Genomic DNA, 15,916 nt, shown 5'->3' with positions numbered 1-15,916 from the left:
AGTAGACCTAGAATCCTTTGCCTTCTTGGTTATTCAAAAACCTGCTACTGAGAATGCCTTCTGACTTCGTATGAAGGGAAATATAGGTGTTCTTTAACTTTGTGTAAGAACATTGAACACAAAGTATGGCATATCTGATGATTAGCTTTGACATTGATTCATTCATTAGCTGGAAGCCAGTTAGACTATTCTTCAGCAGATATGCACATGCTTACCAGAGATATTGGATATATGTACCAACTGGAAGAGGCTCGTTAATACCTTAATTCTCCTCCCCTTCTTATTTCTAAGTAAAATTTCAAAAAGAAAAATCTTTGTATTTCAGATTTTTTTTTGTTGAGTAATTGTTTCCTGTGAAACAGTGAAAAGAAATTGAAAGCTGTTCAAGGAGTGGGATGTGACCTACAGTTTTTGTTGTGTAAATATATATTTTTTCTAGTTACAGAAAGATTAAAAGGGGCTAGCAAACTTTAAAACTAACAGTGCAGAGTTACTTTAATCTAAGCCTCTTGATTTCATTGGGGTTAGGCTGGATAGAAGTGTATTGTAATTTATTTATTTATTTATACCCCGCCCTCCCCGCCGAAGCAGGCTCAGGGTGGTTTACAGCATAAAATCCCAGAACGATAAAATTAATAGGTATTAATAATACATATTCGGTAATAAATAACAATGATTAAAACAGTTAAAACAATTAAAACAGAAAAACAGACTATTAAATTCTGATGGCGACGGCCTTCTTCCTCAGCTCTTAAATACCGGCACCAGTCAATTGTATGCCAGCCAGAAGAGAAGTCTTGCAGGCCTTGTGGAACTGCATCAGGTTCCGCAAGGCCCTCACTTCATCTGGTAGTTGGTTCCACCAGCAGGGGGCTATGATTGAGAAGGCCCTGTCTCTAGTTGATTTATAATAATAATAATAATAATAAATTTTATTTCTATCCCGCCCTCCCCACCTCGGCAGGCTCAGGGTGGCTAACAACATTTCATAAAAACATACAGTGGTTAAAAGCCTTTAAATTTAACAATATAAAACAGTAAACATTAACTTAACAGCATTAAAACAGTCCAGTAAGTGCAGTTATTCAGCGGTATGGTCTTAAACCGTATTGGCGGATGCTTAATTGCCGATCTTCTTAACAGTCCAGGTGTGTGAGCTTAAAAAGGGCGGTCTTGCAGGCCCTGCGGAACTGATCAAGGTTCCGCAGGGCCCGCACCTCCTCGGGGAGTCGGTTCCATAGGGTAGGGGCCGCGATTGAAAATTTCAATTGGGCCTCCTTCAGTTCAGGGATTACTAACAGATTTTGTGATCCTGATCTAAGTACTCTCTGGGGAACATGTGGGGAGAGACGGTCCCTAAGGTAGGCAGGTCCTAGGCCATATAGGGCTTTAAAGGTAATAACCAGCACCTTGTAACGAACCTGGTATACTATTGGCAGCCAGTGTAGTTCCCGGAGTCTCGGGTGAATGTGCTCCCACCTGGGAAGCCCCAAGAACAGCTGGGCGGCCGCATTCTGCACTAGCTGCAACTTCTGGGTTCGGAACAAGGGCAGCCCCATGTAGAGGGCATTACAGTAGTCCAACCTCGAGGTGACTGTTGCGTGGATCACTGTTGCCAGGTTGTCTTGCTCCAGGAAGGGGACCAGCCACCTTGCCTGCCTAAGATTGAAAAACGCGGATTTAGCAGTGGCTGCTATCTGGGCCTCCATTGTCAAGGTAGGCTCCAGTAGTACCCCCAAGCTTGTGCGCCATTGCCAGTGGCGCACCGTCAAAGGCCAGTAGGGGGATTTCCCTTCCAGGACCACTACGACTCAAGCAAAGGACCTCTGTCTTTGCTGGATTAAGCTTCAGTCTCCTCAGCCTAAACCATCCATCCACAGTTTGTAGCGCCAGGTCCAAATTTTCTGGGACACAGTCGGGCCGTCCGTCCGTCAGTAGATAGAGCTGGGTGTCATCAGTGTACTGGTGACAACCCAACCCATACCTCCGGGCGATCTGGGCAAAGGGGCGCATGTAGATGTTGAACAACATCGGGGAGAGCACCGCCCCCTGAGGCACCCTGCAATCAAGCGCGTGTCTTTGGGACAGTTCACCCCCAATCGCCACCCTTTGTCCCTGACCATTGAGGAAAGAGGAAAGCCATTGCAAGGCCAGCCCCTGAATCCCTGTGTCGGCGAGATGGCGGGTCAGCAAGCGATGGTCGACTGTATCGGATGCAGCTGATAGGTCCAACAACATCAGTACCACCGAGCCACCTTGATCCAGATACTGCTGGAGGTCATCCACCAGGGCAACCAGCACTGTCTCTGTCCCATAGCCTGGGCGAAAGCTGGACTGGTGGGGGTCTAGAATGGAAGCGTCATCCAGAAAGTTCTGTAACTGCAGCGCCACCGCCCTCTCAATAATTTTACCCAAAAAGAGTAAATTTGAGACCGGTCAGTAATGTGCCAATTCGGCCGGGTCTAATGTCAATTTTTTTCAGGGGAGGGCGGACTACAGCTTTTTTAAGAGGTGCTGGAAAACGCCCTTCCATAAGGGATCTATTCATGATATCCCGTATAGGATATCTGAGCTCCCTCTGGCAAGCTTTAATAAGCCAGGAGGGGCAAGGGTCCAGATCACAAGTTGTAGGTCGTGCAGGAGAGAGGATCCTGTCAGCTTCCTCTAGGCTGAGTGTATTGAAGCAATCCAGAACAAAATCAGAAGACAGCCACAGGGCCTAGAGTTCACATACTGTCTCCAATGTGGCGGGGAGGTCTTGGCAGAGCGACGAGATCTTGTCTGCAAAAAAGTTCGCAAAAGCCTTACAGCCAATCTCTAATTCCTTAGAATTTGGCCTGCCTTGTGGCAGTGTTGTAAGGGTCCAAATTCTGTTGAACAATTGTGCCGGGCGTGAAATTGCAGATGCAGTCTGGGCCACAAAGTAAATTTTCTTTGTGGCTTTGACTGCCATCTGATAGGACCTCATAAACTCTCTATAAGATGTTCTAGTCGCTTCGTCTCGAGTACGCTGCCATTGCCTCTCAAGCCATCTGAATCCTCATTTCATCTGCCGCAACTCCAGGTTATACCATGGCACTAACTTAGAGCGAGGGCGCAGAGGACGCCAAGATGCGATCTCATCGATGGCTCTGAAGAGTCTGTCATACCAAGACTCCGTCAGGTCATCCAGGGAATCGCCAGGAGGCCAGGAATCCTGTAGAACTATTTGGAACCGTTCCAGGTCCATCTGGCTCTGCGGGCGAGCTAAAATATGCTCACCGCCTAAATGGGCTTGAGGTGGGACATCCACATGAGCCTTGAGGGCATAGTGGTCTGACCATGGCACTGCTTTGGCAGTAATACCGTCCACTAAAACTCCCGCCGCAAAGATCAAGTCTAGCATGTGCCCCGCCTGGTGAGTGGGCGTTGTAAAAATTTGGGAGAGTCCCAGTGTTGCCATGGATGACACTAGGCCCATCGCCTGACTGGAGGTCACGTCATCGACATGAACATTGAAGTCACCCAGGATCAAAAGCCAATGCCCAGCCTGTTATGGCCTCCATCAGGGACGGTAAGGCGCTGGCTGGTGTGTTAGGCGGATGGTACACCGGCCAGATCGCCAACCTCTCCCCAGCGTCCCACCCCAGACCGGCACATTCAATGCCCTTAATCTCTGGGACCGGGAGAGCCTGGAAGGAGTAAGCCTCTCGCATGAATAGAGCCACCCCTCCCCCCCGCCTGCTAGTCCGTGATTGGTGAAAGACTGAGTATCCTGGGGGAGCCATCTGGGAGAGAGCTACAGTCTCCGCATCATTCACCCAGGTCTCAGTCACGCAAGCAGGTCCACATCCTGCTCAAGCAAGAACTCCCGAAGGATTGAGGTCTTATTATTTGTGGACCTGGCATTACATAACACCAATGAGGGAGGCAAGTAATTCAGCCTGACCCCTCTACCTGCCACTGTTGGGATGGGACGCAGACTGGAAGGGGCACTATCATGCCGAGCACTATCATGTCTCAGCCTCCTTCCCTTATAATTCTGTCTGTTCCCACCAACATATCTTCCCCGCTCCAGGAATACTGGAATCTCCAGGCCGGTCATCCCCTGCTGGTCTCCGCCACAGCCTCAAACCAGCTGTAAATAGGCCCAGCTCGTCACCCTACTCCGGGTGTTAAACAGCAAACTAACTCCCCAACCCTCTCTTCTCACACCGATCAATCAATTTCCTAATTTAAGCTAACCTGCTAATAATTTAATCTAATAGTTAATTTAATCTAAAACCCCACCCCACAATCTCCCCTTTAATTAATTAGCTAAAAATAATTTAATTCTAATGGCTCCTTAATTGTAAAAAACCCTCCCAGCCAGTTACCCTCCCTAATAAATTTGCCAAAAATATAAAATTCATTGGCTAGCCAATCAATTAACCAATAATCCAAAATTAATTAACCAATAAAATTACATTAACAATCAATTTAGCAGTCAGCAATTCAGATTCTCTTTGTGCATTGGCGGTTAAGATCAGGTTAGAATTAAAATGATGCTGGATAAAAATGCTGCAATGCTGAAAGTGCAAGGTGTTCTTAAAGTGCGGAGTGTTCTTAAAGTGCGGTTGTTCTTAAGGTGCAGTAATACTGTCTGAACCCCAGGCAGCCCCCCGCACAGCTTAGGAGACCTGGGGGGTGGAAGCCTCCCCTGTGTCCCCCCAGCCGCGCAGCCAAGCCCCTCAGGCACCCAGCTGGCAACAGGCGCCTTGCAGCGGCCTGTAAATTCTGCAGCCGTCTCGGGGTCGTGTTCATAGTCCAGCAGCCCTGCCAGACAAACTCCCAGCTGCTCTGACACTCCACCTGGCAGTCTGGCCACTGCTTGTCTGATGAACATGAACTTGCAGAAGAGGAATACGTGCAGTACATTCCACTCGTATTACACAGACTTACTGTGGATGTCTGTGAGTGCTAGAAGGAGGTGAACAGTGTTTTCTAGAGGTGCTAATGGTAAATCATCTGCATTCTGTCACTTAGACTAGGAAGTATGTAGCAGGAATGCAGACGTTTATGGACTGCGTGATATCTGCAGAAAATAAACTTTTGTGTGATGGTCTGAAACTAAAATGTTGGTCACTGAAAGTGCATCAGGAAAGTAAGGGCTAGGGTATTCTGTTCCTTCTAAACAGCTGCCACATTCTCTTCTGAAGGCTGATTTGCAGAGCTGCCTAGGCACTGGAAATGTTCTGCCATGTTCCTGCTCCTCTGTGCATTATTTATTGTGCCTGAACAGACAAGCCCTGCTTTACCTCTGTTAGTCAGCCTGAGAGATGCTTGTTGCTTTAGACTCACAGTTGCAGTATGGGCAGGAATAGCATGGAGCCTGGGAAAAGGGAACTTTTGCTGGCTGTGCATAGGTGATGGGAATATGGAGCAGTATAATGTGTATTTTGTTAGTTCCTGTATATAAAAAGGAAAGTTAGTTCATTAATGAGAGTAAATGGTGCAAGAAACTGTTTCAGAGTTGCTTCTTATGTTCTTAGTGGCAAAGTTGTGTTTATCACCATGTGTGCATGTGGTAGTTAATCTCAGACTCCTCAAACATGTATGTAAATATGTGTTTGAGGCTATGTACAATATTTTGCACACAAAGTATATGTAAGCCTATCTTCATTTTGTAGGTTCTCAGACTTAATGGTCTATTAGGGCAGTTCTTACTTTATGTGCTGTGTTCACTGCTACAGCTTGTGGGCTGTAAGACTTTAAGCCTGAATGAGTCACAGTAGACCTTTGAACAGCCTGTAAGAGATCCTTCTTTTAATCATGGCTTGGCCATGGGTGTGCTGATTGAATGTTGACAAGGCTTTCTGTCTAGTTTCTCCTTTTAAAATGCCTGATATGTAAAATAGTTCCTACAGCCGTTTTAGCCCCCACCCCCACCACAAAAAACCTGCATGGTCTTCATATGTGAAACAACTGAATAGATATTATATGCAGCAAAATACGCTTTTCACATTCCTTTTTTTTATTCATATACATATGAAAAGTATTGTGTATGTGAAGAATCTCACTGGATGTTATGTTGGTTGTAATATAGTAAATAGCATGAAGTGTTTTGCAATCTCACGGCCAAGGGATGATTAAGCATGATTTGGGAATGCCTACTATGAGAGTGCTTTTTGGGAATGTATTGTGTCTCTCTACCTACAGGCTGTAAACCATGGCACAAGCTGAGAAAAAGGGTGGATTGCTTCGGAAATCTTCAGCTAGTAAGAAACCCTTGAAAGAGAAGGTTGTGCTAATGTATGATGAGATCTTCACGGTAAGGGATAAACTTATGTTCCTTTTATTGGGGCACTTTTGGGTTTTTTTACCCCAAGATAAAACTCCAATATACTGATGGATCTACCCTGACACTTCCTTGAGAGAGGATCCCTTGGAGCTTTTTGTGGCCTATTTGTATATCTCTGGATCACATCTTTTGTTTATGTATTCAGATTTTGAGATTCCTGATGTTTAAAGTGAGAAATCCTTCACATTCTTCTTATAAAGTGCCTCTGGGTATTCTTTTGCTTACTTGCTTTGAATAGAGAATCTCCACAGTTGAATGAAATTTGCTTTTTAGAATCCTCTCTGCAGTTTCACTGCTGATAATTTATAGAAGACAGGTAAAAGGTTAAGGTAGTTCCCTGTGCAAGCACCAGTCGTTTTCGACTCTGGGGTGACGTTGATTTTACAACGTTTTCATGGCAGACTTTTTACGGGGTGGTTTGCCATTGCCTTCCCCAGTCATCTACACTTTCCCCCCAGCAAGCTGGGTACTCATTTTACTGACCTCGGAAGGATGGAAGGCTGAGTCAACCTGAGCCAGCTATCTGAACCAGCTTCTGCTGGGGATCGAACTCAGGTTGTGAGCAGAGGGCTCCAATTGCAGTACTGCAGCTTTACCACTTTGTGCCACGGGACTCTTATAGAAGACAGCAGGCTTTTTTTTGGTATCAGGAACTCCTTTGCATATTATGTCTCAAACTCTTCGGAGAGCATGGTGTTTTAGCAGCGCACCACCACTTTTGGGTTGAAAGCAGCTGAGTGGCACCTTACCATGAAGGTTCTGCTCATCCACTTTCATCCCAAAAGTGGTAGGGCACCGCTCAAATGCCTTGCTCTTTGGAGGCTTCAAAGGAAGCCTCTGAAGAGCCAGGTCACCTGCACAATGATGTCACTTTGTGACATCATCGTGGTGTGCATGAACATTACCAAAGCGGGGGAAGGGGGGCGTGGCGTAGGGGTCTGCCGGGAGTGGCAGAACCCCTAGGGCAGGCCTGCCCCTAATGTAGCCAATCCTTCAAGAGTGTACAGGGCCTACTGTAAGCTCCAGGAGGATTGGCTACATCAGGGTTGTGTGGCCTAATATGCAAAAGAGTTCCTCCTATTAAAAAAAGCTCTGGAAGACAATACAAAGGATGTTTCTGCCTGTTGTCTTGGACCTAGAATGTTGCTTTCAGAACAGCTATATTCATTATGACTCTTGCAACAAAGATTAATTAATCTTTCAGACAGAAGATCCCAGTAAATGCAACGCTCGGTTTTGGGAGGAACTTTTCCTTATGAAGGTAATAGCAAAATTTAAAGGAATCTTTTTTCTCCTCAAATGTTTTAATAATAAATTACAATCTCTAGTAATTTGATCAGTAACTTCGTGTAATTCCTTTTTTTGCTTTTGTCTAAAAGGTGAATCTGGAGTATTTAGAAGGGAAGCTGGAGTCTCTAGATGGTGAAGAGTTAATGAAGATAAAAGATAACATTAACTGTTTGTTCCAACGCTGTATCCGAGCCCTGGGAGAAGAACATCCAATAAGAGTGGTCAATGCATTACAGGTGCTGTACTATTAATTTCTAATGTACAGAGCATCTTTGGCTGTCCCAGAACTAAATTTATGGAAACCCACTTAGTGACCATTGTGTTGATGAGAGAAAGAGCCTACTTGCCACTAAGGTCCTCTGACATACGTATCACTTCACTTTAAACACACATTCCTTTTTGAGAATCTGTAAGATTTAGGAAATGATTAAAACGTTCTGTTTCTTGCTGCATTGTTGGTGCTCATGTAGTCAGATTAATTCAAGAGAGCTATTGAGAAATTTCTGTGGACACTGGTGTTGAAAACAACAAGACAGGTATACAAAAATTCAAGCTATAAAGTCATAGAAGAGAAACATCAACATATGTAGTATTACATTGATCAGCGTTCCCCTAGAATTGTGACCTTAAGTTTCTGGAGCTTATAGATGAGGATTCTTTATGTATTGGAGGTTGTCTCTCTTCCCATCACAGACACTATGTGCATTAATCCGTGGAGTTCATCAGAAGAATAAATCCACTTCTGGTTTTGACATCATCAACATGCTGATGGGCTTTGACAAGGCTGAGATGTGCATGAAGGTGAGGGCTTGCTAGACTTCAAAGAGAGGTGTGCATCAAGAAAAGATATGAAATTGATCGTTAAATTTACCAGGCATAATGTCTCTCAATATTAAAGGGCCAGCCCAAGGTATGGACTGAGCTGCATGTGAAATATAAAAACTTTCAGAATTTGCATTCATTGTTTAGTTTTCACTTTTCTGGCTGGCTAGATCTCTATATACAAGTGAGAGACAGGAAACAACTATTGGTAGTGCCTATTCAATAGCTGATGATACATAATTCCAGGTAGTATATTCATTTTTGTGTAACGCTATGCACGGTAATGTGCAAAATTAGAAATACATCTGGTAGCAAAATACTCTCTGGCCAAATAATGCTCTTTCACTAATATATCAGCCTCTTACAATATGTCAGAATTGCATGTAGTATGCATGTTTGTGGTTCCATTATCTGCTTGTGAAAGTAAGAAATACTGGATCATAGTATTTTGTTCACAGTTGCAGCATAACCTTGGAACAGTGCTGCAGGGTCCCATCTAAGACTCCCATGGATTCTAAGGGTGTTTTTACATTCAGTTTGATCCAGAGTTTTAGAGTCTTCAAATCGCTTGCCACTGTTACGCTTTAATTATTTTCCTTTTACATTTAAGCGTTTCAATTTTGGTGGGGGGGGGGGGGGTCTCTGATCAGAGGGCAGCCGGAATACCAGTGCTTAGTTAAATGTATACAATTGCTTGGAAATCCTGTCAACACTGCAAAAACAATACAAATTTAAATTACTAGATGAGGCAAGCAATGATATGTAAAAATTTCAAGTGCTGTCAGTTCTCATGCAAATTATTGCACCTTGTGGTGGCTTTCGGAGTCTTTTAAAATGCATTAAAGCTTCTACAATACAAGTTTGAAACGGCTGTAGAGAAAAGACCAGATCAGGAGCAGCTCCAAAACGCATCTCACCGAAACAAATGTAGATGCTTTGGGTAGCAGTGATGCAAATCAGTTGTGAGAACATTAGGCAGTGTAAAAGGTGAGTTTCCAATGCGGTGATAGAGAGTCACAAACTGTCAGTGTAAAAACACCCTAATTGTACTTTTTCCAGTTCCTGTATGAAAATACTAGATCATACAGATTTCTTTTTAAGATGTACTGCAGTTTTTACGAAACCATTGCATGTAGTTTGGATACATAGAACACATAGTTCTGAAGACAGTTGTTGCATTAACATGTCTTGATCATAGCTCTTTTCACATATTCAATTATGTGTGTTCAATTTGTGTTTGCTGTACCAGTTGTAGACTGGATATCTACATGCCTTGTATCATTCTCACAACCAATATTTTATTTATTTATTTTTATTTATATTAAGATTTATACCCCGCCCTTCTCACCTAGGTGTCTCAGGGCGGCTTACAACACAATAATTAAAACAATTTCAGTTTAAACAATTAAAATACCATTAAACCATAATTTAGTAAAAACAAAATAGAGTAAAAACCGGCGGCCTATAGATACATTTTTTCATCCAGGATATTTTACATTGTCAGTTAATATCATAGGCCTGCCGGAAGAGGACTGTCTTACAGGCCCTGCGGAATTGCCCTAGATCCCGCAGGGCCCGCACCTCTTCCGGCAGCTGGTTCCACCAATAAGGTGCCGTTATTGAGTAGGCCCGATCCCTGGTGGATTTTAGGCGGGCCTCCTTTGGCCCGGGGACTACCAACAGGTTTTGTGAACCTGAACGTAGTACTCTCTGGGGAACGTGTGGGAAGAGACGGTCCCTTTCTGAATATGCTTTCTGAACCCTGGCTTTTTGCCAGTACCGTACAAAGTTGAAGTCAGTGTCTATGTGTTAGTATACTTGCAAGCAGTTTAATGTGTGAAAAGTTCTGCTGTCTCATGGATAAACCTATATCGGATATTTGTGGTTGAGATGTTAAGAGAATGAATTTGCTAAGTATTGCATAATCTTGCAAAATAACAGTGGTTATTATCTAAACCGTTTGAGCTTGTTTTTTCTGGTCTCATTCTATCCCTTCTTGAATCTTTTTTTGACACCTTGTATTTTATTTTAGAAATTCAGTAATGTAACAGAGGAAGGGATCAAAGTAACATATACAGATAAATTTTAAAAAGGGAGGGAGAAAAAAAGGGGGTGGGGATACAAGAACCTCTGCAAGAACAAAATCACCAGTTAAGTAAAAATACAATGCAGTTAACAAGAGTAATGTGTAAATATTAATCCAGAATAGTAGAACACCTAAAAAAGACACATAATCTTGTCAAGGTTACTATTGAAAGACTGAAAAGTCAAATCAGTTTGAATAAAATCAAGAAAAGGCTCTCAGACAGTGTAAAACTTTATGAAGAGGATTATACAAACATTATAAGCAATCAAAGTATTTTCATTATGGAAAAGTCGTGTAATTTTTTAAACCCTTTAGAAACTGTAGGAGCTACTGTTTTTTCCAAGTTCGGACTATGGTGGTTTTTGCTGCTGATAAAAGTAGAAAGATTAGGTCTTTCTGACTGGAAAAGATTGTGGCATCAGGCCAATAACAAAGAAGGATAACCTCAGGCACAAGTGGAACAGAGTAGCCTGTCAGTTTTTGAAAAATAAGTTTTCTCCAGAAATTCCCTTGAATCTTGATGAGATTAATTGTCATGCAGCTAAGCTACAGTGGTGTAAAAGACATTGAACACAGGTATGCGATAAGTAGTAATCACTTCTCTTTCCTCTAGAATCTGATGGAGAGCTTGGACTCACTTCTCTGTGCAGAAGGGTCTGAAAGCCTCAAGAGTTTGTGTCTGAAACTACTGCTCTGCTTGGTGACTGTAAGTAAACTATACAAAGTACAAAGTTTGCAAATTTGAGTGGGAAAAAGTCGTTTAAAGTAAGTATTGTGATGTTAATTTCTAATGAAAGAGGCAATTTCAGTGGCCCCTAGTCAGTATTGTGTAATGGAGATGTAATTCAGAGAGCTGTGATTGTGGCAAGTGTATTAACTGCTTTCTATGGCCACACAAGGATATGCATTTCTATTTCAAGGCAGTTTAGGGTAGTTTACTTTGTATAGAGAGAAGTATTGTACTTTTAACTTTTGTAGGGAAGATGCAACTTTGTACATTAGTTTTATCTTGGTTATCTGTCTTGAAGAGTGGAATACAGCATTATTTGCACAGAACATGGGCACATTTTAGTAATGTGCACAATTGAAATGCATATCAAGAGACCGCTATGGCTTCTCTACAGCATCATGTAATTAAAAAAATGAATGGCTGGTGAGTTCAGCAGAGTACCTATTTTGTATGAATAATAGGGGATGACAGAGGACACTTGATTTTATTGGAATTCCTAGAATGTTCTTTAACAGCCTTTGGTTCAATCTAGGTTACAGATAACATCAGTCAGAACACAATTCTGGAGTATGTGATGATTAACAGCATCTTTGAAGCTATTTTGCAGGTAATTCTCCCCCCCCCCCCAATTTCCTTGGAATACTTAATTCCCTATACTTAATTGCTTTAAGTCATACCCCCCCCCCCCCAGTTATTTAAATGCCACCTAGCATTCATTTTAGGTTGACATGTTTTCATTCCTCTTGTTTTGGCTTAGCCAGTGCTTGAATTTTAAGAGGCTGTTCATGAACAGTATGAAAGGAGACAAACAACATTGTGGGTCTTATTTCTCAGATTAGTTACAGACAAAACTGACTGATTTTTAGGAGATCAGCCAACTGTTTATTCACGTCCCCCCTCAACCACTTTATTTCCCAAAGAAAGAATTTGGCCTGCAGAATAACTAATAAAACAGCTAATACTATAAAACCCTTAGTTCAGGTTTATACAATACAGCCTCATTTGGAATAGTTTGTATAATTCTGGTCACAGCTCAAAAAAAGATATTGCAAAGCTAGAAAGTGAAAAACAGAGCAACCAAGATGATTAAGGAGTTGGTACATCTTTCATAAAGAGTATGGGCTTTGTGGTTTACTTAAAAGAAAACTAAAAGGAAAACAATAGGAGGGACAAAAGAAGTACTTCTTTGCTCAGTAATGGTGGATTTCACTGCCCATGGATGTAATTAGATAATTAGATACGGCAGATGGGTATATCAGTGGCTTCTAACCATGATGACTGAAGGGAACCTCCACCTCCAGAAACAATAAACTTCTAAATGCCAATACTAGGAGGCAGCATCTAGGGAGGACCTTGACCTATGATCCCTGTTCATTGACCCTCAAGTGCATTTGGTTGGCCACTTTGTGAAAGAGAATGCTGGATTAGATGGACCACTATACCTCCAGCAGAGCTTACTCTGACATTCAATAACATATTGTAACTGCTGGTCAACACAATATGGAATATGTTGTTATGCCTCATGATGGTATTTCTGTAGGGTGGAGGGGTTGTGCAGCCAGGAAATGGCCCTGCCTCTTCTCATGCTGCTTAGGTTCCCCTTTGGGTTCTGGATGCTTTGAAGGTGCCATTACAGATCTCATGTGTATTTCAATATGCTTAGCACTGCTTCTTGATACATTTAGTTAATCTGTTATTTCTCTGACTTTAGATCCTCTCCAATCCACCCAGTCGTAGGGAACATGGTTATGAAGCTGTTGTTCTGCTTGCTTTATTAGTGAATTACAGGAAGTATGAGGTGAGTGCTTCATATAGAATGTATGTGCTACCTTGACATTTTCAATAACTTGGCCATTACGGCACCCAAAAGCTGGTGTGAACAATTGTAACTATACTGTTACATAGTAGAAAGGTAATGGAGGCATATTAAAACATGAAGCCTGTCTGAATCCAAGTGTCGAAGTTTTATGTCCAGCTTAATAACTTCTCTTTGTTTCGAGTATATGTTGCATAGGTGTATAACAGGGGACTTGAACCTTTTTTGAGCCTGTGGGTACCTTTGGATTTCTGAGAGGTGGTGGTGCACAGCACTCCAAGATGGCTTCCACAGCTGGGAAAACCAAACCAGAGGCAGAGTCACATACTACCTCCTTCCTTGTTTTGCAAGGAGAATAAAAAGAAATGAAGGAGCTTGGGTGGGAGGAAGAGAGAAGGAGAAGGGAAAGGAAAGGAAAATCTGGAGGGGAAATGGCACCACAAACTTGGCCACTTACCAGTGCTCCTCATCCTACAGTGGCTGTGGCTGCAGTTGTGGCTGTGGAAATCTCTTTCATCTGAATGTGGCTAGCTAATAGCCCTGCCTTATAATGGCCCTACCCACTTTCTGAAAAGAGCAACAGTGGGTGCTTTGGTTTCCTCTGGGTGCCATGTTGGGGAGTCCTGGTGTATAGAAACAACTCCACTATTTTCTCCTATATATTCAAGAGAAAAAAATCACAAGTTTATGATTTTTTGTTAGAATGTGTAGTTGCTTTGATAGCAAGTTTAGGAAATCTGACAGTAGGAGAGAGGGTTCCAAAGGCTTGACTTGCTTTCTGAACTTTCTGATCATAAGCATATGATTTGCTAGCTTAATAGCAAGCCAGTGTAAATTTAGCACCCTTGGGAGAATGGATAGTCATGTGATTAGAGGATGATCTGCAATTTTATTCAGATGCATTCTAAGCTTGCAGTTCCTTGGATGAATGGAGGATGTGTTTAGGAGAGAGTAAAGGAGTGACTTTGCTTGTGTCTGGCTACTATTTCCTGCAGTTTATATGTGGCACGATGTCTTAATTATGTCTCTGAATGTCTTGCATAGTCTGCAGACAACTTGTTTTTTTATGTAATGGTGGTTGCTGAAATTCATAAGTTCTGGCTGGGAAAACAAGGTATATAAATATTCTTAATATTTCTGCAGTTACTTTGGTATATTAATGCAGACTTTAGTCAGGAAGAAATAAGAGGGTGGGGGCTTTAATTATAACAAATAACGTTTATTATAATCTCTCAAGAGTTGGCATGAAGCCATTCTGGGGAGATGAGATGCTTTTCATTAAAAGTCACTAGTTGGATGGGGAAGGAAATTGGAAAGTTTTGGAACGGCTCTTTGTGAAACGCAAAGCCTGGGGAGGTAAATAGCCTTCTTGAGGTGAAGGGGAAAGGTCACTAAACCAACCTTCTGGGTGATAAAATAGGGCATTGTAACCCAGTTGCAGTCTGTGCTGTGCTCCAGTCAAGTAGAGGGACAAAGAAAAAGATATGAGAAAAATGTACTTGTCTACTCTTTAGTTTCACCTTTAGGAGCTTTGGAGCAATTATGGGTGCCTCACTTTCCATGGAGGCCCAGGTCACTGCTGTTGCCAGGTCAGCCTTTTACCATCCTTGGCTGGTCAGGCTACTGGCTCCCTATCTCACCTCTCAGGATTTGGGTACAGTGATCCATGCAATTGTCACTTCCAGCCTAGATTACTGTAATTCGCTCTGCACAGGGCTGCTCTTGAACCTGACCTGGAAACTTCAGCTTGTGCGGAATGTGGTGGCATGCTTGCTGATTGCAATGTCTATGCAGGCACACATTCATCTGGTGCTCCGCCAACTGCACTGGCTGCCAATGGAGTACTGGATCTGGTTCAAGGTTGTGGTACTGACTTTTAAAGCCATATGCAGCCTGGGACCAGCGTACCTACAAGACCGTCTCTCCTCATATGTGCCTGGAGTGCCTTGTCCTCAGTTGATCAACATCTGCTGGTAGTCCCTGGCCAAAAAAGATGTCTGCTTAGCCTCAACCAGGGCCAGTACTTTTTCGGTCTTGGCCCTGTCCTGGTGGAACATTCTCCCATGTGAGATCAGGGCCCTGCAGGACCTCTTACAGTTCTGCAGAGCCTGTAAAATGGAGCTGTCACACCAGGTCTTTGGTTGAGGCAGTGGGCATTCAGTCCATCTCTGCCTCCCCTGCCCACAGAACTACACCTTAGAATCATTGCTGCTAGTCATCTTGCAGGAGACATTAAGGACTGCCTTGGTCTTCTACTGATTTTCTGTCAACTTGTTTTCATTATCTGTTGTTTACTGTTTGATGATTGATTTAACTGATTTTGCTATATGGTACTGTTGTTTGTTTATATCTACTTTAAGTTGCCCTGAGCCCATTTCAGGATAGGGCAGGATATAAATTCAACAAACTCAATAAAATAAAAAAACTACTTTAAAACAAAATTAAATTGCTCACATTTAAAGTAATCAAATTTTAGTTGAGAAATATATGCCCAATTTTTTTTAGTGTTTGGAGAAGAGTACTGCTATCTGGGATTTTCTAAAACTCTTTTATTAGTGGTTTTTAATTCATTAAGTTGTATAATAGCTTTTAACTTGCACATTGTTTTATGGCTTTATGCCCTTATACATTGCCCAGAGTCCAGCATAGGATGGGATAGAGTGAATAATAAATCAAATAAATAATATTTAATTAATCGAATAAATTAGATAAAATGTTTTGGATAAGAAGGTGCTGTTGATTATCTGGGAAGCAGATCTTTCAAATGTTTAATACTAGTATGTATAAAAAGTACAAATGGAAGCACCATCTTCAAAGAGGCATATCTTCCTGTATGGAAAAGAAAGAGCAGTG

The 15,916-nt window shown here is 42.4% G+C and overlaps 1 protein-coding gene across 2 annotated transcripts in view; it reads left to right on the top strand.

The window, feature by feature from the left end:
• ARMH3 (armadillo like helical domain containing 3) overlaps window positions 1–15,916 on the top strand; it is a 209,218-nt gene that overhangs the window by 3,649 nt on the left and 189,653 nt on the right. For both annotated transcript variants that reach the window (XM_060241823.1, XM_060241822.1), the window contains exons 2-8: window positions 6,178–6,289; window positions 7,524–7,580; window positions 7,699–7,845; window positions 8,303–8,410; window positions 11,131–11,223; window positions 11,780–11,854; window positions 12,959–13,045. In XM_060241823.1, coding sequence (XP_060097806.1) covers window positions 6,188–6,289; window positions 7,524–7,580; window positions 7,699–7,845; window positions 8,303–8,410; window positions 11,131–11,223; window positions 11,780–11,854; window positions 12,959–13,045 — 669 coding nt within the window. In that variant the 5' untranslated portion in view covers window positions 6,178–6,187. The remainder of the gene's footprint in view (window positions 1–6,177; window positions 6,290–7,523; window positions 7,581–7,698; window positions 7,846–8,302; window positions 8,411–11,130; window positions 11,224–11,779; window positions 11,855–12,958; window positions 13,046–15,916) is intronic.

The sequence above is a fragment of the Heteronotia binoei genome, chromosome 6 (genome assembly GCF_032191835.1).
Source record: "Heteronotia binoei isolate CCM8104 ecotype False Entrance Well chromosome 6, APGP_CSIRO_Hbin_v1, whole genome shotgun sequence".
NCBI classification, from domain to species: Eukaryota; Metazoa; Chordata; class Lepidosauria; order Squamata; family Gekkonidae; genus Heteronotia; species Heteronotia binoei.
The sequence above is the reverse complement of the archived record's forward strand: the minus strand, read 5'-3'. Positions and strand labels throughout refer to the sequence as shown.